The sequence below is a fragment of the Puma concolor genome, chromosome A1 (assembly GCF_028749965.1).
Source record: "Puma concolor isolate L17-30 chromosome A1, mPumCon1.1.hap2, whole genome shotgun sequence".
Classification (NCBI taxonomy): domain Eukaryota; kingdom Metazoa; phylum Chordata; class Mammalia; order Carnivora; family Felidae; genus Puma; species Puma concolor.
The window spans coordinates 214,762,229-214,788,979 of NC_141667.1; the positions used below are offsets into that span (position 1 = coordinate 214,762,229).

Consider the following 26,751-nt stretch of genomic DNA (forward strand, 5'->3'; position numbering starts at 1 on the left):
CAGCCTTTAAATAGGGATAAGGAGCCTTTCCCCATCACCTAGAGAGGGGTCCACACAGTGTTGTCCTGAGTTTCTGTCATAAGTTAAAGGGAAACTTTGACAATGTCCAGAGCCCTTGAGGTCCTACAGATGAAGGAGGAGGAAGTCCTGAAATTTCTTGCAGCAGGAAGCCTGCTCAGATGGCATCAACCTTGACTTCCAGATATCTACAAAAGGATATCTGCATATGGCATCTGCACCATAAATCTGAAGACAGCCTGGGAGAAGCTCTGCAGGCAGCTCGTGCCATTGTTGCTATTGAAAACCCGATGTCGTGTCACATCCTCCAGGAGTACTGGCCAGTGGGTTGTACTCAAGTTGGCCGCTGCCCCTGGAGCCACTCCTGTTGCTGGCCGCTTCACTCCTGGAACCTTCCATAACCAGATCCAGGCAGCTTTCTGGAGCCGAGACTTCTGGTAGTTACTGCTCCCAGCGCAATCCTAGTATGTACTGTTCAGCTGGTGGCAATAAAAGGTTAGGGGTCATACTGCTTTTTCCGGAGACAGGAGACTCAAATGTAGTTTAGATAATGCCCGCAAGACAAAGTATTTCATCGAATGCCTCATGTGGTGCTGTGGGTGCTGCTGTACCCAAACCAGACATTAGGTCATAGAGTTGGAAATGATTTTGAGACCAGTTCACCTTATTGCCTCAGCACGAGGGTGGGGTAAAGCCAAGATGGAATCCATGACCGTAAAATAGCTTTCCTGACAAAGTGACCTTGTTTCCGCTGTTCCGTTGGTGCTTTCTGTGTGGTCTCCTATTGCTCGAAGTTTTATCTCCTTAGTTAGAGAGCAAGGTTAGAGCGTCCCAGGGCTCTAGGTTCTCCCTTTTTTGGGCCTCCTGCCAGTCCTAACAAAGGGCAAGCCCTCAGGAAAGAAATGTTTAATAAAGGAAAGTCACCACCTAGCTTAACGTAGTCCAACAGGCTGACAACCTAAAAAAAAAAAAATTAGGACAGGAAGAAGAAAACCATCCTCAGTGATGAATGTTCTAAAATTAGTGTCTGCAGCACAGGTATTGTATTTCCTCAGAATATTAATATGCCCTCACTGGAATACATCATCGAGACTTCACTGGAAAATTAGAAAGGGCAAGGGAAGAGTTTCAGGCTGGAAGGATATTTTGAATATCTTAAGTGATTGAAATAAACAGATGAAAAAATGAATCTGTTATGTTCAGGACCAGATTAATGACAAGGCAGTAAGTTTTAGGTCATTTTTATGGTGGCAGATGGGAATGCCTCAGAGGATTCTTACGTCCCAATGAGCTGTTCATCAAAATATTTTCCAGATTCTTGGAGTTACAAGGGAGCAAAAAGAATGGTGTTTCCAATATACTCTATTAAGAAGGTGGTGACCCGCTCAAGATCATGTAGTGGCAAAGCCAGGACTAAAGCAAACATTCTTCAAGTACTAGACTATCGTCATGCGCTGCCTCCCCTGCCCTTTGTCACGGTGCCTGACATTCCACCATTGACGGTAGGGAGATAAAAAGATGATGGGTGTGCAGGCAGATGTGGATATGCATCCCCGCTTTGCCATTCTCTTTCTGTGGGTCTTGCTGAACTCTTCTTGTTTTTCCTTTCTCGTCTAGGAATAGAGAAAATAACTACCATGAGCAGTTTATATTACCGGTGCCATGAAAACTTCTGGGTCACCCAAATCTCTCTATTATAATGTAACTATTACAAGGAGTTTTCATAACTTGGTATGAATACTTGGATTCAGGGAATACTTGGGTAAGCTGTGTTTGAAAGTTTTGTGTGATTAGTGTGTTTCATGACTAAATGAGTGTGGCAGAGAACAATTAAACCAGGGTAAACAGATATGGGAATTCTCAGAGTCTTTAATAACTTAATGAGGACTATGACTCACCTGGAAGCTATAATACGCAGCGTTTCACAAATTTGTATGACCATAGAACCCTTTTTTGGAACATCTTTTTTTTTTTTTTTTTTAATTTTTTTTTTTTCAACGTTTATTTATTTTTGGGACAGAGAGAGACAGAGCATGAATGGGGGAGGGGCAGAGAGAGAGGGAGACACAGAATCGGAAACAGGCTCCAGGCTCTGAGCCATCAGCCCAGAGCCTGATGCGGGGCTCGAACTCACGGACCGTGAGATCGTGACCTGGCTGAAGTCGGACGCTTAACCGACTGTGCCACCCAGGCGCCCCCCTTTTTTGGAACATCTTAAGGCATCTGTGGGACATTGGTTTTCATAGAAGATGGTTTGGGAACGACGGTAGGGTTGATGATCTCACCCCTTGTTTCTGAGCCCAGTCATTAACTTATTTTGGCCAATCAGTTGTGAGTAAGTGTTGGTCCAAGCAAAGGGTTGGAAAGTGCGTTGAGGCTTGCTATCTTGCTGCTCATAATAATTACCTTTTTAATAATCAATTACCTTTTTTAAAATTTAAATCCGAGTTAACATACAGTGTAATCATTATTTCAGGAGTAGAATTCAGTGGTTCATCACTTACATATGACACCCAGTGCTCATCCCAACAAGTGTCCTCCATAGTGTCTCTTGTCCATTTGGCCCATCCCCCTACCCAACACCCCTCCAACAACCCTCAGTTTGTTCCCTGTATTGAAGACTCTCTTACGGTTTGCCTCCCTCTCTCTTTGTATCTTATTTTTGCTTCCCTTCCCCTATGTTCATCTGTTTTGTTTCTTAAATTCCACATATGAGTGAAATCATATGAATTTATTTTTCTCTGACTGACTTCACTTAGTGTCATACACTCTAGTTCCATCCATATTATTGCAAATGGCAAAATTTCATTCTTTCTGATCACCGAGTAATAGTCCATTGTGTGTGTATACACACACACACACATATCTTTTTTTAAATAGATTAATTCATTTTTAATTATTTTTAATTTACATCCAAGTTAGTTAACATATGTTGTAATTATTATTTCAGGAATAGAATTTAGTGATTTATTACTTACGTATAACACCCAGCGCTCATCCCAACAGGTGTCCTCCTTAGTACCCCTTGCCCATTTAGTTCATCCCCACACCCAAAACCCCTCCAGCAACCCTCAGTTTATATCTAAGTCTCTTATGGTTTGTCCACCTCCCTGTTTTTATATTATTTTTCCTTCCCTTCCTTTATGTTCATATTTTTTGTATCTTAAATTCCATATGAGTGAAGTCGTATGATTCTTGTCTTTCTCTGACTAATTTTGCTTAGCATAATACACTCTAGTTCCATCCATGTTGCTGCAAATGGCAAGATTTCATTCTTTTTAGTTGCTGAGTAATATTCCATTACATATATATACCACAACTTCTTTATCCGTTCATCAGTCAATGGACATTTGGGCTCTTTCCAAACTTTGGCTATTTTGATAGTGCTGCTATAAACATTGGGTGCATGTGCCCCTTTGAATCAGCATTTTTGTGTCCTTTGGATAAATCCATAGTAGTGCAATTGCTGGGTCATAGGGTAGTTCTATTTTTAATTTTTTAAGGACCCTCCATACTGCTTTCCAGAGTGGCTGTAGCAGTTTGCATTCCCATCAGCAGCAAAATTATTCCCTTTCTCCTCATTCTCACCAACATCTGTGGTTTCCTGAGTTGTTCATTATGACAATTCTGACAGGTGTGAGGTGGTATCTCATTGTGGTTTTGATTTGTATTCCCTGATGATGAGTGATGTTGAGCATCTTTTCATGTGTCTGTTAGCCATCTGGATGTCTTCTTTGGAAAAGTGTCTATTCATGTCTTCTGCCCATTTCTTCTCTGGATGGTATTTTTGTGTGTTGAGTTTGATAAGCTCTTTATAGATTTTGGATGCTAACCCTTCATCTGGTACGTCATTTGCAAATATCTTCTCCCATTCTGTCGGCTGTCTTTTAGTTTTGTTGAGTGTTTCCTTTGCTGTGCAGAGGCTTTTTATCTTGATGAGGTCCCAATAGTTCATGTTTGTTTTTGTTTTCCTTGCCTCCAGAGACCTGCCTAGTAAGAAGTTGCTCTGGCCAAGGTCAAAGAGGTTGTTGCCTATTTTCTCCTCTAGGATTTTGATGGTTTTCTGTCTTACATTTAGGTCTTGCATCCGTTTTGAATTTATTTTTGTGTCTGGTGTAAGAAAGTGGTCCAGGTTCATTCTTTTGCACGTTGCTGTCCAGTTTTCCTAACACCATTTGCCGAAGAGACTGTCTTTTTTCAGTTGGATATTCTTTCCTGCTTTGTCAAAAATGAGTTGACCATATAGCTGTAGGTCCATTTCTGGATTTTCTATTCTGTATCTTTGATCTATGTGCTCATTTTTGTGCCAATACCATAGCTGTCTTGATGATTACAGATTTGTAATACAGTTTGAAGTTTGGAATTGTGATGCTTCCAGCTTTGGTTTTCTTTTTCAACATTACTTTGGCTATTGGGGTCATTTATGGTTCCATACAAATATTAGAATTGTTTGTTCTAGGTCTGTGAAGAATTCTGGTATTACTTGGAAAGGGATTGCATTGAATATGTACGTTGCTTTGGGTAGCATCGACATTTTAACAATATTTGTTTGTTCAATCCATGAGTATGGAATGTTTTTCCATTTCTTTGCGCCTTTTTCAGTTTCTTTCATAAGCTTTCTATAGTTTTCAGTGTATAAATCTTTTACCCCTTCGGTTAAGTTTATTCCTAGGTATTTTATGGTGTTTGGTGCAATTGTAAATGTGATCAATTCCTTGATTTCTCTTTCTGCTGCTTTATTATTGGTGTATGGAAATGCCACAGATTTCTGTACATTGATTTTCTATTCTGCAACTTTGCTGAATTCATGTATCAGTTCTAGCAGTTTTTTGGTGGAGTCGTTTGGGTTTTACACATAGAATATTATGTTGTCCGTGAAGAGTGAACGTTTTGACTTCTTCCTTGCCAATTTGAAAGCCTTCTATTTCTTTTTGTTGTGTGATTGCTGAGGCTTGGACTTCCAACACTGTGTTGAACAACAGTGGGAGAGTGGACATCCCTGTTGTGTTCCTGACCTTAGGGGGAAAGCTCTCAGTTTTTCCCTTTGAGGATGATATTAGCTGTGGGTCTTTTATATATGGCATTTATGATCTTGAGGTATGTTCTTTCTACCCCCACTTTCTTGAGGGCTTTTATCAAGAAAGGATGCTGTATTTTGTCAAATCCTTTTTCTTCTTTTTTTAAAATTTTATTTATTTTTTTTTAATTTTAGAGAGAGAGAGAGCATTGAAGGGGGAGGGGGGCAGAGGGAGAGAGAGAGAATCTCAAGCAGGCTCCACGCTCAGCACAGAGCCCAATGTGGGGCTCAATCCCAGGACCCTGGAATCATGATCCGAGCTGAAATCAAGAGTCGGACGCTCAACTGACTGAGCCACCCAGGCGCCCCTCAAATGTTTTTTTCTACATGTATTGAGAAGATCATGTGGTTCTTATCCTTTTGTTTTTTTATTAATGTGTGTATCACATTGATTGGTATGTGGATATAGAACCAATCCTACAGCCCAGGAATAAACCCCACTTGATCATGGTGAATAATTCTTTTAATGTATTATTGGAACCAGTTTGCTAGTATTTTGTTGAGAATTTTTGCATCCATGTTCATCAGGGAAATTGGTTTGTAGTTTTCCTTTTAAGTGGGGTCTTTGTCTGGTTTTGGAATCAAGATAATTCTGGCCTCATAGAATGAGTTTGGAAGTTTTCCTTCCACTTCTATTTTTTGGAACAACTTCAAAAGAATAGGTGCTAACTCTTCTTTAAATGGTGGTAGAATTCCCCTGGAAAGCCATCTGGCCCTGGATTTCTGTTTGTTGGGAAATTTTGGTTACTGATTCAATTTCTTTAATGGTTATGGGTCTGTTCCAATATTCTATTTCTTCCTGTTTCAGTTTTGGTAGGTTTTATGTTTCTAGGAGTGTGTTTATTTCTTCCAGATTACCAATTTGTTGGGATATAATTGCTCATAATATTCTCTAATTATTGTTTGTATTTCTGTGGTGTTGTTTGCCATCTCTCCCCTTTCATTCGTGATTTTATTTATTTGGGTCATTACATTTTTCTTTTTGATAAATCTGGCTAGGGGTTTATCAATTTTGTTAATTCTTTCAAAGAACCAGCTCCTGGTTTTATTGATCTGGTGTGTTATTTTGATTTCAAAATCATTGATTTCTGCTCTCATCTTTTTTGTTTCTCTTCTTCTGATGACTTTGGGCTTTATTTGCTGTTTGTTTTCCAGTTCCTTTAGGTATAAGGTTAGGTTGTGTACCTAAGACATTTCTTCCTTCTTTAGGAAGGCCTGGATTACTACACACTTCCCTCTTATGACTGCCTTTGCTGCTTCCCAGAGGTTTTGGACTGTTGTGTTTTCATTTTCATTTATTTCCATGTACTTTTTAATTTCCTCTTTAATTTCTTGATTAATCCATTTATTCTTTAGTCGGATGTTCTTTAATCTGCAAGTATTTGTGGTCTTTCCAAATTTTTTCTTGTAGTTGATTTCAGGTTTCATAGCCTTGTGGTCTGAAAATATACATAGTATGATATCAATCTTTTTGTATTTGTTGAGGGTTGATTTGTGACCCAGGATGTGATCTATTCTGGAGAATGTTCCATGTGCACTTGAGAAGAATGCATATTCTGCTAATTTAGGATGAAATATTCTGCGTATAGCTGTCAGGTCCATCCAGTTCAGTGTGTCATTCAAAGCCATTGTTTCCTTGTTGATTTTCTGCTTAGATCTGTCCATTTCTGTATGTGGGATGTTGAAATCCCCTATTATTATGATATTGTTTTAAATTTCTTTATGTTTGTGATTAATTGATTTATATATATTTTTTGCCAAGTTGGGGGCATAAATATTTACAATGTTAGATCTTCTTGGTGGATAGACCTCTTAATTATGATATAATGCTCATCTTCATCTCTTGTTACAGTCTTTGTTTTAAAATCTAGTTTGTCTGATAAAAGTATGACTACTCTGGCTTTCTTTTGGCATCCACTAGCATGATAGATGGTTCTCCATCCCCTTAATTTCAATCTGCAGGTGTCTTTAGGTCTCAAATGAGTCTCTTGTAAGCGCAGATATATGGGTCTTGTTTCTTATCCATTCTTATACCCTATGTCTTTTGATTGGAGCATTTAGTCCATTTACATTTAGAGTGATTATTAAAAGATGAATTTAGTGCCATTGTGTGACCTATAGACTTGGTGTTTCTGGTGATGCTCTCCGGTCCTTTCTATGCTTTGTTGCTTTTGGTCTTTTTGTTTTTTCTCCACTCAAAGAGTCCCTCTTAAAATTTCTTGCAGGGCTGGTTTAGTGGTCACAAACTCCTTTAGTTTTTGTTTGTCTGGGAAACTCTTTATCTTTCATTCTACTTTGAATGATAGCCTTGCTGGATAAAGAATTTTAGACTGCATATTCTTCCAGTTCAGCACATTGAATATATCCTGCCACTCCCTTGTGGCCTGCCAAGTTTCTGTGGACACATCTGCTGTGAACCTGATCTGTCTTTCCTTATAGGTTAAGGACTTTTTCCCCTTGCTGCTTTCATAATTTTTTTCCTTGTCCGTGTATTTTGTGAATTTGACTATGATATTCCTCGGTGATGCTCAGTTTTTGTTGAGTCTAATGTGAGTTCTCTGTACTTGTTAGATTTTGATGTCTGTGTCCTTCCTCAGATTAGCAAAGTTTTCAACTATAATTTGCTCACATAAACCTTCTGCTCCTTTTTCTCTCTCTTCATCTTTTGGGACTCCTATGATTCGAATATTATTCCTTTTCAATAAGTCACTGAGTTCTCTAAGTCTGAGTTATCTTCTGTCTTGTCATTTTGGAGGAAGAAAAAAAAATAATAAAAAATAAAAGTTAAAAAGTTAAAAAGAAAACAAAATAAAACCAAGTAAAGGAAGCTGGATTAGTCTGCTTGTTGAAAGAGGCCTATCTGGATGGAATAGAGAAAAAAGAGAAAGGGAAGAATAAAAAAGGTTAAAGAAGTTGAAAAATTAAAAAAATTAATAGTAAAATAGAATCAAAAAAAGAAAAGAAAATTGAATTAAAAATTTGAAAATAGAAAAATAAAAAGAAATTTGCTCTTCCTGTATTCAAGAAAGAGAAAAAGAAAGAAAAAAGGAAGAAAACAATGTAAGCAAAAACAGAAGCCAAGAAAATGAACAAATAAAGGAACCAGCAAACACAGAAGCCCCAGTGAAGTTACATCCAGTTTCCTCTAGAACTGAAACTTTGAAACACTGTTGTCCTTAGACTAAGCAGGTGGAGGGATTTGTGCTGGTCTTCTGGGGAACGAGCCTGGAGGGTGTAGTTGGGCGGGGCTTTGTGTAATGGCTCCATTCTCCATTTGGTGGCACTGCTAAGCTTACTGGGATGGGTGTGTATGCATGTGCACGTGTGCACACGCACGCCCACATATGCACGCTCAGTGCATGCATGGTAATGGTGAAAATGGCCTCACCTAGCTCCCTAGTCTCTGGTGCGGGACCTTTGCCCTCTTGCCGACCCACAATCAAGCATCCCTTCTTTGTCTCAGGCCTCTCTCCACTCCCCGGCTCTACTCTGTCCATGTCCAAGCTGTCTGCCTGCCAGGTGGTGCCTCCCTCCAAAGTTTTATCTCAGATGGGATTATGTTTCAAAACCCCACACTTCATAGACCCTTGCAGCTTGAACCCATGCCACCTCTCTGGGAGAGGGTCTTGCTGAGCAATGGCCAGGTGCCAGCTTGCCCTGGATACGTTCACGTGATCATGCGATGGCAGAGGTTCAGAGTTTATGGCAAATCACAGTACACAGTTGGTGCCAGGGTTCACTGCACTCTGGTGTCTTTGTCCCAATACTAGCAAACATGGCTGCTCTCCAAGGTCCACTAGGACCTTGGCCCACAGGGAAGCCATATGGCCTCTACCAACCGCACTTCAAGCAGGGGAACCACTCTCCCTGTGTGGCACACGGACTCTTCAGATAGCCTTTCCCGATCCTGGGGATTTGCCCTACTTCCCCACCAGAGCACCGCCAGGTACTGAGCTCTGAACCTTCAGACTCTGCTGTATTGAAACTCTGCTCTTTCTCCTGTCAGTAAGTTTGGGGAACAGATTTCTTGTCTGGTTCCCTGCAAGTGTTTTCACTCTTTCTCTCTTCAGCTACTTTTGGGGGAGTGCTTTCCTTGGGCGACCCCAAGGCATCGCACTCTCCCCCTTTCTCTCTGTCCTCCCTCTGTGAAAACAGCTCCCTACCCTCTGCAGCTCCGTGGCTTTTCTCTCCCCCCGTTCACCTCTCTGCACTGTGGGTAGTACATTATCTCATTTAAAAAGAAGAAGAATGGAAACCACATAAGAGGCACTAGTTTATAGCAACTCACGTCTGGCCTTGCAAATGCCACCAGGACCACCAATTCAGAGGAGTGGAATATTCCTTGCTTAGGCCTTAGTTCTCCCTGAGAGTGACCGTCCAATCCATTGTTTTCTGTAGTTCTGTGCTGTACCATCTGAGGTATCTTTACTTTTCTGCCATGCTTAGCTCTTTCTGTGTGCTTTGAATGGTGTTCTCAGTCTGCTTCCTACTTGCGGAAATGGAAAGCTCAGAGGTTTTCTTGACATTTTGGACAGTCTCAGTTTCTTTTAATATAAATTGGTGAGGCTTTTGGCAATACTGTACCCTCAATATTTGTTGTGGGTTTCTTATAAATCTGATGAGCCAAAAGCAACACCTACAATATGGTTAGAGCTCTATCTCTCTCAAAACTTAATCACTTATGTGGACAAGTCAGGTTGCTGTGGGGCAGTACTCTTTAGATTTGTAGCAGCCCTTTTGTCTAGCTTACAGGATCTGCTAGGTTCTTCTTCATTTCTTTCAGGGGTTGTAATAAAAAGCCTTAAAGATAAATATTTAATTAGATACTTGCCCCAGGATGTATTTTACTTTGAGAATTTTTTGCTAACTGGAAGGCTAGAGGTGAGAAACAATTTTATTTTCCAGCCAAGAAGTTCTGTCTCGTTATGGTCCCTCTAAATATGCTTAAACACTTACTTATTTCTCTAACCCTTCTCTTTGTTGTAGAACCTTATCGATATATGGGTAGTAAGAGCCACTGATACTTTGAACATTCTGCCTGGAAATGTTACCGCTTAAATCCCGAATGTCCTTAATATATTTTCTATCTTCTGAAGGACCACCTGTGGTGGTGGTTTTTACCATTTTTCTTCTCTGCTGCTACATAACCCATGTCATTTTTGCATCTTTTTGGAGCAGTTTTCTTACTGCTTTTCTAGCCTCTGTCCGCTGCCTACTCTCAAAGCCAGGGCCACATTTTTTAGTCTTGGTTATAACGGTACCCTGATTCTAAATAATTTCTGTGTTAGTTATCTGTTGCTGCAAATAATGCTATATAACAAGTCAACCCCCAAAACTCGGTAGCTTAACACAACCACTGATTTAACTCAAGTCTACGGATGAGCAATTGAAGATGAATTGCAGTTCTTGTCTTTGATATGTTCTGTTGAACCATTAGCTGGCTTTCAGCTAATCTAGGATGGCCTTGGCTTGCCCCCTTACCTAAACAGCTCATCCTCCCATGGGCTAGTCCAACTATGTTCTCATAGCCGTGTCATAGTGCAAGAGTGTCCAAACCCAGTCATGCAAGGGGGCATAGAAACAGGCACGTGCTTGTTGAGCCTCTGCCAACATCTCTTTGCCAAAGCAGGGCAAATGACCAAGTCTAGAGGTAGAGTGAGAGGCGATTACATAGTTACAGGGAAAGAGGTGTGAGTACAGATTGGCCATTAAATGGGGCCTGTTAATAAACTCCATCTCCTTGGGATTATGTCTGTGAAAGTATTGGAATCTCCCAGAACAGGGCTCGCTGATGTCCTCATGGGCTAGCTGTCTCCGTTTCTTTGCCTTTTCTGGCTCCTTTATAAATTTATTTGAAATATTTTCAAATCTACCTACATTTCTTGCCAGTATTCTCTTTTCAAAGTAAGCTCCCTATGTTTATTACCTACAGGGTTGAGCGGCATCTTCTCTTACTTGTCATAGTTGAAGAGTGAATAGCTGATCGATATAGAAAGAAGAGAGGAAAGAACCTGAGGGGAAAAAATGATTGCCAAAAGCAGAGGTGTTTGAGTGTCAGTGAAGCGAACGTGCATAAATGTGGCTACCTGCGTGTACATTTACATTGTGTGTGTACACAAATTTTCATTAGTGTGCATGTGTATGAATATATACATATCTGTACACGTGTGCATTAGGGCATGTATATATGCATGGGATAAGTGTTCTTCCCAGTTTATTAAAAAATACCACTGCACTTGATCTGATAAATCAGTGAGACAGTGAGACGAATACTCATGGGGCAAAGCCCAATGGTAAAAGAAGGAAATATGAAATAGGAGTCAAAGGGTTATAAAAACAAAGCAGGTGTTTCTACACGTCCAGATTTGAAAAATTCCAAACGGCAGTTATGAGCAGTTTCTCACGCCTTCTCCCCCTATGTCCTTCTTTAAACCTGGATGGTAGGGAAATATGGGCAATACCCCCATGTTGCTGCCCTCCTGTAATCCATGAAACAGAGTAGCACAAGATGGATTTCCTGTCTTTGGTTTTCCCACCACGATGTCCCATCCTTATTGGAGATAGAAGATTGGGGACAAGATATCTTGTCCTTTCTATGTCTCAAGAGTGGAATGTTCTATTTCCTCTGAAATACTTTATATTTGAGAAAACACACCAGGTTCGTCTTTGCCAAGGCTCTCTTCCAAGAGGCCTGGTTTGAGTTAGGAACTTTACTGGTTATTCATTCATTTCACGAGAGCCTGAAATCTCCCAGGGAGGCCATGGGAACCTGCAGTCCTCTGGAAGTCTAGGTTCTAGTTCTGCACAGTCCACCGGGCTCTTGGGACCATGGGGGATTTCCTGTTACAGTGTATTAAAATATTTGTTATTCCAGAGAGGACTCAGGAAGCTGATTCTATTGGATATGTCAGTGGTAACCTCTAAAAGGAAATAGTTTTCAATTGGCAGTGGCCTGTGTGAGGCTCTGAGTTTGAAAACTTTTGCTAGAAGAGTTTTATAACCTCAGGTGACCTAGTAAGACCTAGTCAATGGATACAATTACAAAAAGACTCTATGAGATAGGTGTTACTATTATCCCTATTTCAGAGATTGAGTCACTATGATTACTCACTGGGGCAGATTCCAGAAAAAAGTGCTCTTGAATACCTCACTATACTGTGTCTACGACCAGGTGATCTACCCCTTCCATGACCAAAAGTCTGGAAGCCTCATTTGCCAGCCCCTAAGAGTAAGCAGCAATACAAAATACTTGACTACAGACTGGCACAGATTTCATTGTCTTTCCTTTGCTACCTATAGTTACCAGACTATAGGTAACTGCAGCAGCCCAAAGCCTTTTCTTTGGCATGCTTTGAACCAAAGTTACCTTTATCTGCTCAAGGAGCAGATAATGAGGTGCAAAACCTTATTCCGTCCTTGCTCAGGTTAGAAATTGACAAATATCCTAAGAATTCATAGCACTTCCTGTGTGAAACTTGATTTACTATGATGGTAAGTCATAAAAATGATGCATGACATGTTGATTTGATGTAACAATCAATGTCTATTTAATAAACGGCCCACAATGGTTTTCATACATTATCTCCACCTGAAGACAGTGTTTGATTTTCCAGCCCATACTTCACATTCTGAAAGCTCAAAAATACTAGAGAAACAAGTCCTCACTTATGCATAAACATATTCAAAGGCAAAAGATTTATTTATTGATGAGAGCTTCAAATTGACCAATTTTTAGCTTTTTCTTCTGAAAAGAAGAAAGCTTTCCAAGAAGAGATTGCTACCAGATGTAGTGGATTACACAGCACTTGCTCAGCTATGAAACGCAGATGAAATGGAATATTCTGGTTTCTGATTCAGCCCTATTCTTATCTACACATAGCTCTTCTTAAGTGAACTTGACAGTGTTGTGGGCTGATATTAAGATAGACGACTTTAGTAAACAAGAAAAAGGGTTTCGTTCCCTACAATAGCAAATGGACTTTATAATAGAAATTTCTTTGTGCCGGGGAAGATATTACAATTTTCAACACACAATAAATATATTTGCTAGACAAAAAAAAATGCATTTCATTACATGCAATGCACTTTCTATTGTACATTAACCACTTTTTTGCTTTGTGTAGAAAAGTACCATTTTCTACTGTAAAATGTCTGCAATTTATTTTTATAAGTCTGTTTTTTCCCATGAAGGAAGAACGTTCCATTACATAACCCTGTACTGATAAATTATATACGAGGCAAAATGTGTAGTATAAACATCTGAGCTTTATTGTTTGAGTGTCTATACAGTTCTGAGAGCAGACCGTTAAAATCTTAGACTAGAACGGCTGATTTTATTAACAACCAGTCTGTAATTAGTAGGTTTACTGGAGTCATTTACTTTGATACTTTCAGCAACCATAATACATGTGTAAGTTCTCTAAAATAATACTATCGCATGCTTCAGCTACACCCATAATTTTTCCTGATAATGCTTCTGCTGGGTTAAAAAAAACCATAATTAATACTTTATTTAATCCTTGTATACTGTATACCTAGTTGACCATCATTCAAAATGGCACTTGCCCAGAGTGCTTTAGTTTCTTCACAGTTGAATGTATTTGACCCTGATTACTGTTTCCTGGAAATATCCCAAATAAGTAAAAAAGCAGCTGCAATAAAGAATTCCTGCTCTACATTTTCTTTGTGCTAAGGGTCACTGTGACTGTGACGGCCCGTTGGCCTGTAAGAGTTACGAAAGTCTCGTGGCGCCTAGGTGGCTCAGTTGGTTAAGCGTCCAACTTCATTCAGCTCAGGTCATGATCTTACAGTTTGTGAGTTTGAGCCCCATGTCAGGCTTTGTGCTGATAGCCCCCTCTCTGCCCCTCCTGGAGCCCTCTCTCTGCCCCTCCTCCTCCCCTGCCCACACTCTGTCTTTTTCTCTCTCTCAAAAATAAACGGACAAAAGTTATAGAGGTCTTTGCAGGTTAGAGAATTAGAATTATTTTGCTTATGTCAATCTTATACTTGCGCATATATAATGGACTATTTGTGGGGATGATGCTTGTCTTTATTTTATTCTGACATTTAGGAACAAACACTTGTTGGCTTAGAAACACTGACTGTTTTTCCCAAAGGACAGGGTAGGAAGAAAAAGGGCTTGCCTACTTTGCTTGGTTGGAATGGTGTATCTAAAGTACTATTTTTGAAGAAACCAATGCCTTCAGTCGGCCTGCCTCAGCGTTAGGTGCTGTATGCATGCTATCTTATTTAATCACAAGCAACCTTATGAAGTAGGCTTTAACATTACTGTATCATGAATCTGGGACCATGCTTCACCGTGGTAAAGTTACATGCCTTAATCAGAGGTCCAGTGAATGTTGGGGCCGGGACTCGACCCCAGCACAACCTGAACATTCTCTGACAGAACACGAGATATTTCCAAATGTTTGAAGCCCAGAAATGAAAATTGAAAACATAAGAAGAGATTGTGAGGTGGTGAAAATAGAGGCACAATATTTCTAGTGATCTAATATATAATTCACTATAATCTGTTTAACTCTGAAATGTTCCTGTTTGGTGTGCTACCCCTAAAAGCACAGGCAGGTCTTAGGGATAACTGTGGGTTAGGCTCCAGACCACTGTAATAAAGTGAATATCACGATCAAGTGAGTCCAATGAATGTTTTGGTTTCCCCGTGCATATAAAAGTTGTGTATGCACTATACTATAGACTAAGTGGGCAATAGCATTGTGTTTAAGCAACAATACACATACCTTAATTAAAAATATTTTATTGCTAAAATATGCTAACCATCATGTGAGCTTTCAGCGAGTCATAATTTTTTTGCTGGTTGACAGTCTTGCCTGATATCAACGGCTGCTGACTGATAAGGGTGCTTGTTGCGGAAGGTTGGGATGGCTATGGCAATTTCTTGAAATGAGACCAGGAAGTTGATCACATCGATTGACTCTTCCTTTCGTGAACGATTTCTCTGCGGCAAGCAATGCCATCTGATATCCACACTAGGAGTTCTTTCACAATGGGAACCCGTCTTCTCAAACCCTGCCACAGCTTTATCGACTAAGTTTATGTAATATTCTAAATCCTTTGTTGTCATTTCAGCAATCTTCAGAGCGTCTTCACAGGGCGTAGGGCTCATCTTAAGAAAACCATTTTCTTTGCTCATCCATAAGAGGCAACTCTTTCTTCATTCGCTCGTGTCATCTTGAGACGGCAGCAATGCGGTCATGTCTTCAGGCTCCACTCTAATGTTAGTTTCTCTTGCTTTTGCCACCATATCTGCACTCGCTTTGTCCTCTGAAGTCTTGAACCCCTTTAAAGACATCCTTGAGGGCTGGGAGAACTTCTTCCAAACTCTTGTTAACGTTGGTATTTTGACCTTTTCCCACGGATCACAATGTCCTTAATAGTGAATCCTTTCCAGGAGGTTTTCAATTTACTTTGCCCACATCCACCAGAAGAATCACTATTCATGGCAGCTATAATCTTACAAAGTAGAGTTCTTTTTTAAAAAAATTAATTAAAAAATTTTTATTCTAGTATAGTTAACATGCAGTGTTATATTAGTTTCAGGTGTACAACATAGTGATTCAACTCTTCTACACGTTACTCAGTGCTCCTCATGGTAACTGTACTCTTTTTTTTAATTTTATTTATTTTTTTTTAATTTTTTTTTTCAACGTTTATTTATTTTTGGGACAGAGAGAGACAGAGCATGAACGGGGGAGGGGCAGAGAGAGAGGGAGACACAGAATCGGAAACAGGCTCCAGGCTCTGAGCCATCAAGCCAGAGCCCGACGCGGGGCTGGAACTCGCGGACCGCGAGATCGTGACCTGGCTGAAGTCGGACGCTTAACCGACTGCGCCACCCAGGCGCCCCATGGTAACTGTACTCTTAACCCCCAGCACGTTTTTTACCCACCCACCCTACCTCCCCTCTGGCAAGCATCAGTTTATTCTTTATAGTTAAGAGTCTGTTTCTTGGTTTGTCTCTCTTTCTCTCTCTCTTTTGTTTTCTTTTGCTCATGTGTTGTGTTTCTTAAATTCCATATATGAATGAAATCATATGGTATTTGTCTTTCTCTGATTTATTTTGCTTAGCATTATACTCTCTGGCTCTATTCATATTGTTGCAAATGGCAAGATTTCATTCTGTTTTATGGCTGAATAATATCCAATTATATATATTATATATTATATATATATCATACCTTCTTTATCCATTCATCTGTTGATGGATACTTGGGCTGCTTCCATAGTTTAGCCATTATAAATAATTCTGCCGTAAATATAGGGGTGCATGTATCCCTTTGAACTAGGATTTTTGTATTTGGGGGGTAAATGCCAGTAGTGAATTAATGGATTGTATGGTTCTATTTTTAACTTTATTTTATTTTCATTTTTAACTTTTTGAGGAACCTCCATACTGTTTTCCAGAGTGGCTGCACCAGTTTGCATTCCCACCAACAGTGCACAAGGACTTCTATTTCTCCACATCCCTTTCAACATTTGTTATTTCTTCTTTTTTGGATTTTAACCATTATAACAGGTGTGAGGTGATAACGCATTGTAGTTTTGATTTACATTTCCCCGATGATCAGTGATGTTGAACATCTTTTCATAGATCTGTTGGCCATCTATATTTCTTCTTTTGTCTTCATGTTTTCTGCCCATTTTTTTGGTTGGATTATTTGTTTTTTGGGCATTGCGTTGTATACATTCTTTCTATTTTTTGGATACTAACCCTTTATCAGAGATATGATTCGCATATATCTTCTCTTATTCAATAGGTTGTCTTCCATTTTTTTTGGTCATTTTCTTCGCCGTGCAGAAGATTTTTATTTTGACGTCCCAGTAGTTTATTTTTGTTTCTATTTCCCTTGCCTCAGGAAATATATTTAAAAAGAAATTGCTATGACTAATGTTGGAGAAATTACTGCCTGTGTTCTCTTCTAGGATTTTCATAGTTTCAGGTCTTATATTTAGGTACTTAATTCATTTTGAATTTATCTTTGTGTATGGTGTAAGCTGGGAGCCCAGTTTCATTCTTTTCCATGTGTTTGGCCAGTTCTCCCAGCACCATTTGTTGAAGAGTCTCTCTCTTCCCCATTGCTTATTTTGCATATTCTTTCATCATTTGTCATAGATTGACCATGTAAGCATAGGTTTCTTTGTGGGGTTTCTATTCTATTCCATTGATCTGTGTGCCAATTTTCATGCCAGTACCATACTGTCTTGATTACTACAGCTTTGTAGTATAACTTGAAATCTGGAATTGTGATGCCTCCAGGTTTGTTTGTTTGTTTTCTTTTTCAAGATTGTTTGGGCTCTTTGAGGTCTTTTGTGGTGCCATAAAATTTCAGGAGTGTTTGTTCTAGTTGTGTGAAAAATGTTGTTGGTATTTTGATAGGGATTGCATTAAATCTGTAGACTGCTTTGGGGAGTGTGGACATTTTAACAATGTTCTTCCAATCCATATGCATGCAATGACTTTCCATCTCTTTGTGTCATCTTCATTTTCTTTCATAAATGTTTAAGGGTTTTCAGTGGTGCCTGGGTGGCTAGTCAGTTAAGCGTCGGACTCTTGATTTCGGCTAAGGCCACGATCTCGCAGCTTGTGAGTTCAAGCCCTGCGTTCGGCTCTACACCGACAGTGCAGAGACTGTTTGGAATTCTCTCTCTCCCTCTCTCTAACCCCTGACAAAAATAAATAAACTTACATAGATGTTTTATAGTTTTCAGAGCACAGATCTTTTACCTCCTTGGTTAAGTTTATTCCTAAGTATGTTATTGTTGGTGCAGTTGTAAATGGGATTGTTAATTTTTTTTCTGCTGCTTTATTATTAGTGTATAGAGATGCAACAGATTTATCCACATTAATTTTGTGTCCTGCAACTTTACTGAATTCATTTATCACTTTTAGCACATTTTTTTTGGTGAAATCTTTAGGGTTTTCTATGTATACTATCATGTCATCTGCAAATAGTGACAGTTTAACTTCTTGTTTTTAATGTTTATTTATTTTTGAGAGACAGAGTGTGAGTGGGAGAGGGGCAGAGAGAGAGAGAGAGAGAGAGAGAGAGAGAGAGAGAGAGAATCTGAAGCAGGCTCCAGGCTTTGAGCTGTCAACACAGAGTCCAACCTGGGGCTTCAACCCGTGAATTGTGAGATCATGACCTAAGCCGAAGTCGGATGCCTAATTGACTGAGCCACCCAGGTGCCCCCAGTTTAACTTCTTCCTTACCAATTTGGATGCCTTTTATTTCTGGACTAAGTACTAGGTACTTAGGACTTCCAGTACTAAGTCAAATAATAGTGGTAAGAGTGGATATCCCTATCTTGTTCTTGACCTTAGGGAATATGTTCTTTTTGTTTGTTTGTTTTTTGGCTTTTGTTTTGTTGTCATTGTTGTTTTGTTTTTTGTTTTACCATCGAGCTTGATTTAAGCTGTGGGATTTTCATATATGGCTTTTATTCTAATGAGGTACATTCCCCCTAAACCTACTTTGGTCAGATTTTTTATCATGAGTGGATATTGTACTTTGTCAAGGGCTTTTTCTGCGTCTATTGAAATGATCGTAAGGTTTTTATCCCGTCTTTTATTGATGAGGTAGATGTATCACATGGATTGACTTGCAAATATTGAACCACCCTTGCATCCCAGGGATAAATCCTACTTGATCATGGTGAATGATTTTTTTTTTTAATATATCACTGCATTCAGTTTGCTAATATTTTGTTGAGGATTTTTGCATCAAGGTTCATCAGAGATATTGGCCTGCCATTCTCCATTTTTGTAGTGTCTTTATTTGGTTTTGGTATCAGGGTAATGCTGGCTTTGTAGAATGAATTTGGAAGCCTTTCTTCCTCTTCTAATTTTTGGAATAGTTTGAGAAGAATAGGTACCAACTTTTCTTTAAATATGTGGTAGAATTCACCTGTGAAGCTGTCTGGCCTCAGACTTGTGTTTACTGGGAGTTTTTGTTGATTACTAATTCAACGTCAGTGCTGATAATCAGTGTTTTCAAATTTTCCATTTTTCCTGATTCAGTTTTGGGAAGTTATATGTTTCTAGGAATTTATCCATTTCTTCTAAGCTGTCCAATTTTTTGGCATATAATTTTTTGGCATATAATTTTTTATAATGTTTTCTTACAGTCTTTTGTATTTCTGTGGGGTGGGTTGTTATTAATCTCATTTCTGATTTTTGAGTCTTTTTTTTTTTTTTTAATGAGTCTGGCTAAAGTTTTATTGATTTTTGTTGATCTTTTCAAAGAGCCAGCTCCTGGTTTCATTGATTCTGTTCTATTGTTTCTTTAGTTTCTATTTTCTTTATTTCTGCTCTAATCTTTATTGTTTCCATGAAGTATATTTCTTAATATACTTTGAAAATCAAAATAATGCCTTGCTCCATGGGCTGCAGAATGGGTGTTGCCATAGCAGGCATGAACATAACATCACTCTTGTACATTTCATCAGAGCTCTTGGGTGATCAGGTGCATTGTTAGTGAGCAGACATACACTGAAATGAAATTATTTTTTTTCTGAGCAACAGGTCTTAACAGAGAGGTTAAAATATTCAGTAAACCAAGTTGTAAACAGAGGTGTTGTCATCCAGGTTTTGTTCTTCCATTTACAGAGCACAGGCAGAGTAGATTTGGCATAATTCTTAGGGGCCCTAGAGTTTCCAGAACAGTAAATGAGCATTGGCTTCAACGTTAGGTCACCAGATGCATTAGCCCCTAGCAAGAGAGTCAGCCTGTCCTTGGAAGCTTTAAAGTCAGGCATTGACTTCTCCTCTCTAGCTATGAAAGTCCAAGATGGCATCTTCTTCTAACAGAAGGCTGTTTTGTCTACATTGAAAATCTGTTGTTCAGTGTGGCCAACTTCGTTCATTATTTCAGCCATTGAAAATCTATTGTTCAGTGTGGCCACCTTCATTCATTATTTCAGCCAGATCTTTTAGATAATGTGTTGCAGCTTCTACATCAACACTTGCTGCCTCACCTCATACTTTCATGTTATGGAGACAGCTTCCTTCCTTAAACCTTATGAACCAATCTCTGCTAGCTTCACACTTTTCTCCTGCAGCTTCCTCACCTCTCTCAGCCGTCCTCAAATTGAAGAGAGTTAGGGCTTTGCTCTAGATTAGGCTTTGGCTTAAGGGAATGTTGTGCCTGGGTTGATCCTCTATGCAGGCCACTCAAACTTTACAGTTTACAATAAAACTGTTTGGTTTTACCATTCATGTGTCAGCTAGGTTTTCATTTTCTTTAAGAGCCTTTGCTCTTTTTTTTTTAATTTTCTAATTTTTTTTTTTTTTTTGAGAAAGAGAGAGAGAGAGAGAGAGGCAGAGAGAGAGGGAGACACAGAATCTGAAGCAGGCTCCAGGCTCTGAGCTGTCAGCACAGAGCCCGATGTGGGGCTTGAATCCATGAACCATGAGATCATGACCTGAGCTGAAGTCAGACACTTAACCGACTGAGCCCCCCAGGTGCCCCAAGAACTTTTTTTTTTTTTTTTTGCATTCACAAGTTAGCTATTTGGCACAAGAGACCTAGCTTTCAGCTTCTCTTGGCTCTTGACGTGCTTTTCTTGCTAAGTGTAATCCTTTCTAGCTTTTGGTTTAAATTGAGAGAAGTGCAGCTCTCCCTTTCACTTGAATACCTAGAGGCCACTGAAGGGTGATTGGTTGACCTCAATTTCAGTATTGTTGCATCTTGGAATAGTGAGGCAGAGAGGGGAATGGCCAGTTGGATTAAGCCGCCAGAATACACAGAACAGTATCCTTTAAGTTGGCCATCTTACATGGATGTGGTTTGTGGCACACCAAAATAATTATAGTAGTAACATCAAAGACTGCTGGTCACATAATAATAATGACAAATTTGAAATATTGCTAGAATTACCCAAATGTGCCAGAGAGACACAAAGTGAGCAAATGCTGTTGGAAAAAATGCTGCCAACAGACTTGCTCGACCCAGGGTTGCCACAAAACTTTAATTTGTAAAAAAACACAATACCTGCCAAGCACAATAAAGTGAAGCACAATAAAATGAGGTATGCCAGTATAGTTTATTCAGATACTAATGACAGACTGATTGAATATTCATGTTAACCTTTTACCATTTTGATATAAAGGGAGCCAAGCTGTAAAGTTGCAGGCATCTCGAACATCTCTTCATTTTCTCGGTTTATGAGAAGCAACGGAGTATTAGGGTAAAAATGGTTCTTAGGGTTTCAAGATAAAACAGCTTTTATTGAGTGCAACAAACAGAGCAGCCATTTTTAGGAAAAGGAGTAAAAAAAACCCTGCAAGTTAAGCACCCCCAACCCTTACCAAGAAGAAACAAGTTGTTGCATATCACAATTGACGCCTGGCTGTTTGTTTACACAGTCTCGTTTTCTCCATAGTTATTACCAGCATTTTCTACTTTTATCATTTCGTTTTTATCACCCTTGATGAAAATGAGAGGTTTACCAGATGGAAGCAAGCTTCTCTACACTTTCACACGTCGCTTTTGATGTGGTATGTAACGAAAGTACTTAAGTATTTTGAAACATAAACAACCTGACCTTTCCTTGTTGCACTGGGTGAAGGATACCTAGGCCAACAAGAAGAGTTCTCATGCAGTAGAATATTATTCAGCCTCAGAAAAGGAATGTAGTTCTGACAGATGCTACAACGTGGGTGAACACTGAAGACAGAAATGACATAAGTGAGACACAGAGGGACAAATACTACGTTTCCACATACATGGGAGACCTCAAAGAGGCAAATTCAAAGAGGCACTCAGTAGAATAGAGAGTGCCAGGGGCCGGAAGGACGGTGAGGGGATAGGGAGCCATTTTTTAATGGGTACATTCAGGAGGAGGATGTAAAATTATAGTGGGGGTTGGCAGCTGTCCATCTATTTAATGCCACTGAATTGTACAATTACAAACGGGTTAAGTGATAAATATTACGTACACGTTACCCCAGTGGGGGAAAAAAATTGAAAAACACGGTAGGAATTCTGCCAAGATCTTACAACTGAGGAGTAGAAAGTTCTCACCTCTCTTCCTGGGCCTGATGCCTGAATATGTTTTGATTCGGCCAACTTTTAAAAAAGTTCCTGCGTGGGCTCCTTCCTTCCTTCATTTGGTTCATTCAGTTGATACATATTTATTTAAAAACAAAAAGTCATGGTATGTCTTGTTAGACCGAGGACTGGAAAGATGAGTAAGGGAGCCCACGAGACTGGGAGAAGACAGCCATATTCACATATGATCAAAATACAGTATAAAGGTTGTAGCAGAAGTCAATGAATAGTGGCGGGAATGCTGGAGAGGAGGTTCCTGAGGGGTGAAGGCTTCGTAGAAGAGTTGATAATTTATCTAGGTTTGAATTTTGAGAAGGAATTGGTTGGGATGTTTTTTTGTTTTGTTTTGTTTTGTTTGCATTTTAGTGATATGAACTACATTATCACTCACATTTTACGCCTTGAAATCTTGGATCTAAAATATTTGCGGGCTTTTCAAATAGTTTGTGGTTTTTCTTTCTTAAGGGTCCATGGAGACTGGTTCCTGGAGGCATAAAACCACGTTGGTTCATTTCTCTGTTTTGTTTTCTCAAAATTTATAAGCAAAACCACCTTGAGAAATAATTCAAAGTAAAGGAGATGTTCAGATCTCTCAAAGAGCTTGCGTTCTAAAAGGAGTTATGGCAAAGACAGCTGGGCCTCGGGTGTCTTAAGAAAAGTCAGTGTGGGCGGGCTGTGCAGAGGCTGGACAAGTGACTTCTGCTGGGGGATGAAGCAAAGCTCAGTGGAGTTGGGGAGGGTGGGGGGGCTTCTTTGCACTTTCCCCAGAAGGCTTTGTGGTAACTGGATGTCAGTAAGGTCATTTTATCCAGATAGAAAAATCTGAGCAAAACAAAGGCGACAAACGCTTCGTCCTCTTCAGGGAAGCAGTGAAAAAACAAGCCAGAGAGGCCTAATGGGGCCCGGTTACGAGGGCCTCCAGACTTTCAGTGTCCCCGCTTATTCTAGGAACCCAAGAACCATGATTTGTCGCCGGGTAGGTTTGGAAGAGAAAGGCTAAGAGCCTTCACGCCCACCCCCATGTACACGGGATGGAGCAAAAGCAGTGATCTAGAAGCATTGGCAGGATACTGGGCTCTTGGGAGGGTGGGGATACACCGAACTAGAAGAAGGACATAGTGAAAAGAAGAAAACGGGTTTTGGAGTCTGTCAGCCCTGGATTCAAATCCCGTAATCAGCCTTTACTGACTGTGTAGACTTGTCCAAATGACTTAGGACGTCAGAGCCTCATTCTCCTTGTGTGACAAATGAGGACAATAATAGTGTCTTCATATAGGGCTGTCCTAAGGATTACAGAGAACGCAGTGACACGCATATGTAGACTCCAGATGGCCCCAAGGTCCCAATGTCAGTTCTTTCCCCAGGTGACCTCTAAGGTCCCTTCTGAATGTCTGTGAAATAATTCAAAAGTTTCTCCTACAAAAATAATTTATTCACGTAATCGAAGTTAAAATATATCCCTCATGTATTTCCAGACAGTTAATATAATTCGTTTCAAATATCAATAAGAATGTCACAGCCAAAATAGATCCTCCTGAGGCAGACCCTTGCCTGTGGGAATGACGCAAATATTTTTGGAAGCTGTGTTAACCATTTCAGTCCTCTGTGTTGCCGTTTAGGGCTCAGAACCACGTGTTTAGGAAATGGTGTCGTCTTGTCAGATCTAGTCCAAGGCCTTGCAAACGTGTGCGCGCATTTGAAAACCTCTCCCCTGCTTTCCGTTAGCGATAGTCTGGATTGCAGTTCCCCGCCTGTCTTTGACGGGCCGCTTCATGGAAATCTTTTTCGTCTGATTATTCTCAAGGCAAACCTCTTAGGTTTTCTGTTTTGTGATGACAGTATTCGGAAACGAGGTCACCTCCTTTCTGGCTGTTGTATCCTTCTGTGTCTCCTGACGTAGAGATAAAGCTGTCGGGGTGATGGTGGTGATAGGAGTCAATAGACGGTATGGGAGAGGCCTCTGGCTTGTCAACTTTTAATATGATATTGACATTTAGTTTGGATCCCAATGCACCCTTGTTATATCTTTCCTGACACCTGGCTCACGTTATATAGAAACTTTCGGGACACTTTTTCTTGTTGAACTCTGAGCTCATTAAGGAGAGGGTCTTTTCTTATCTATCTCCATATTCACAGGATTAGCACTGAGTCTGAACATAACACGCAGCGCAATAAAAAGATCCTGAAGACAATAATTTCCTAATAGGATATCATGAACATCTTTTCAGAATTTCAAAGAAAATTCACTGCTCAGGTGTCTGTGTGACAGTTTCATTTAAAATTAACGTGAGAAAAAAATAAAATGAAGTTAGTATCAGGGCGCCTGGGTGGCTCCGTTGGTGAAGCGTCTCTTGATTTTGGCTCCGGTCATGATCTCAAGGTTGTGAGATCAAGCCCCACGTAGGGCTCTGTGCCGACACCACGGAGCCTGCTTGGGATTCTCTCTCTCTGTCTCTCTCTCTGCCCCTCCCCCGCTCTCTAATTCTCCCTTTTTGTGATTCCTATGTAAGAGAGCAGGAAGGAGATACAATTGAAAGCTGTATCCTACTTGTAATTAAAAGAAATAGTGAAAGCCCAAATTCTGATTGAACTGTTGGCCCAGGTATGAATTCTTTAATTCCTTTTCTAACTTGTATGCTTTCCAGCAAACATAAAACTAAATAAACCCAGGAATTAACTAATTGGCTCTTTTGTACTTGCCTTTGCAAAGGTAATATTTATGTTGATTATACTTGGATCAAGGTGTTGGTATTTTAGAAACGACATACACTCTAATGCTGTATAATCTGCTTTTCATGGTACTTCCCACTTCAGTTTTTATACATTTCTATTTGACATAATCTTTTGTCTCCGTGCCGTTCATGTAGAAAATCATTTAAAAATGGTTGGATATGAGATGGGACTGGATAATGTGCAAAAGACTTCTTAAGGGTGAATACAATGTATCAAAGAATAATTTGCAAAACCAATATGGCAGAAGTCATATTTATTGAAAAAAATTAATATCTTTGCTATAAAATTTGTAACAGGAATATTTACTGAATGTTTATTTTGATGCATAAACCTGAATATTACATACCAAGTACAAGACAGGAGCACTAGCTTTTCCTTTATTTACATTTTATGAAAACTGTTATGCAGTCCATGTTAAAAGAAGTGATGACGGAGAATTGTTACATTAGAAAAATAATATTCTTGATAAAGCATTCTCAAGGAGTCCAAGGAGTCCAATCACATTTTCTGCCTCTTCAATAAGGCAAAAGTCCCTGGAATAGCATATAACTTAATTTACAAAATACAATAAATGTTCAGACACATATTCAAGTTTTCTTTTGGTATGATTTTTCTCACTGTCAAATTACTTTTTTATTTTTATTTTTGTTGTTGTTGTTGTTTTGTTTTGTTTTGTTTTGTTTTGTTTTTTACTAAAACAGAAAGACTTTCCGGAAAATGTCATTGAATGATTTCCGCTATACATTACATATACAACTCTGTAGTAGCCTAGCAACAACCATTGCTACACCATCATTCACTTTAAATATTCTGCTCGGTGAGCTATTCTCAAATGTAGCATATTTTAAGATTCTGCCATCGTGATGACTGTGGAATCGTTGGTTTTCATAGGGAACAGATCTGTCACAGTATGGAGCTTGGTTTTAGGGAACTGGTACACAATTACATTTCCACTCACAAGAGGACGCCACGGATGTCACTGAAGTCTGGCTCTGATGGCTCCGCAGGGGCCCCACGCCGGACGACCCCAACCTCCAGTGCTCACAGCGCACAGCCCTGGCCGAGTTCAGGCGGTTTCACTTCCAGAGACTTGTTTAATTCCTCATAGTTAGGTCGTCTTAATTCCTTCAAAGGCACACAGCTTCCACCTTTTTTCCAAAGTCGCTCCCACGCCTGTGAATTCCTGTTTGAACATGCGTGGCAGCCTCATCAGAAGCATTTCGATTTCGTTGGCGGATATCTGTTTAGAAAGGAAGAAAAGTCACTTTTAGAAACAAGGCTCCCCCGAAAGGAGGCAAGGGGTGGGGTGAGGAGGCGCTTGCCCGGTGAGCCAAACAACGCGACGCTCTCTACTTGGCTGTCAAGGAAGGCTCCTGGGAGAGGAGCACCAGTAAAGCACCGAACGTGGTTATCCTGGTCGTCCCCTGAGCAGCCGGTGGGGGTGCGGGCGCAGGAGACGAATGGGTGCAAATTCCAGGCTCACCGTTCATGTGGACGGCTAGCTTCCCGGTAGTGCCAGGCTTCAACAGCACTCTCCCCCTTGATACAAAAGGAGGTGAGAATGGGACTTATGAGGGCTGAGAGCAAGTTCATCACCACTCCCGGCGCTCTCATCCTCTTCTACAAAGGACAGCGCTTCTGTCTAACTCAGTGAGGGCCAAAGGGCATTTGAGTAGATTTCTGGCCGCCCTAACTTCTCTTCTTTCTCTTCCCTTAATTCTCACAGGGACCAGAAGACCATAAAGGTTTAGGAACAGAAATGAAAATCCAGAACCTGCAACGGTAAAAGTCTCAACATCCATTCTTAAAATCCAGGTACTTTTAAATTTTTTTTAAGTT

At 39.9% G+C, this 26,751-nt stretch overlaps 1 protein-coding gene across 8 annotated transcripts in view; it reads right to left on the reverse strand.

The window, feature by feature from the left end:
* Positions 1 to 1,243: 1,243 nt before the first annotated feature.
* Positions 1,244 to 26,751, reverse strand: part of ENOX1 (ecto-NOX disulfide-thiol exchanger 1) — a 585,762-nt gene continuing 560,254 nt past the window's right edge. For 6 of the 8 annotated variants that reach the window (XM_086711591.1, XM_086711599.1, XM_086711581.1 and 3 more), the window contains one exon: positions 1,244 to 1,631. In XM_086711591.1, the coding sequence (XP_086567717.1) occupies positions 1,455 to 1,631 (177 nt within the window). In that variant the 3' untranslated portion in view covers positions 1,244 to 1,454. Of the gene's footprint in view, positions 1,632 to 25,148; positions 26,153 to 26,751 lie in introns of those variants that run through there. The other 2 variants (XM_086711617.1, XM_086711615.1) reach the window with 1 other exon arrangement.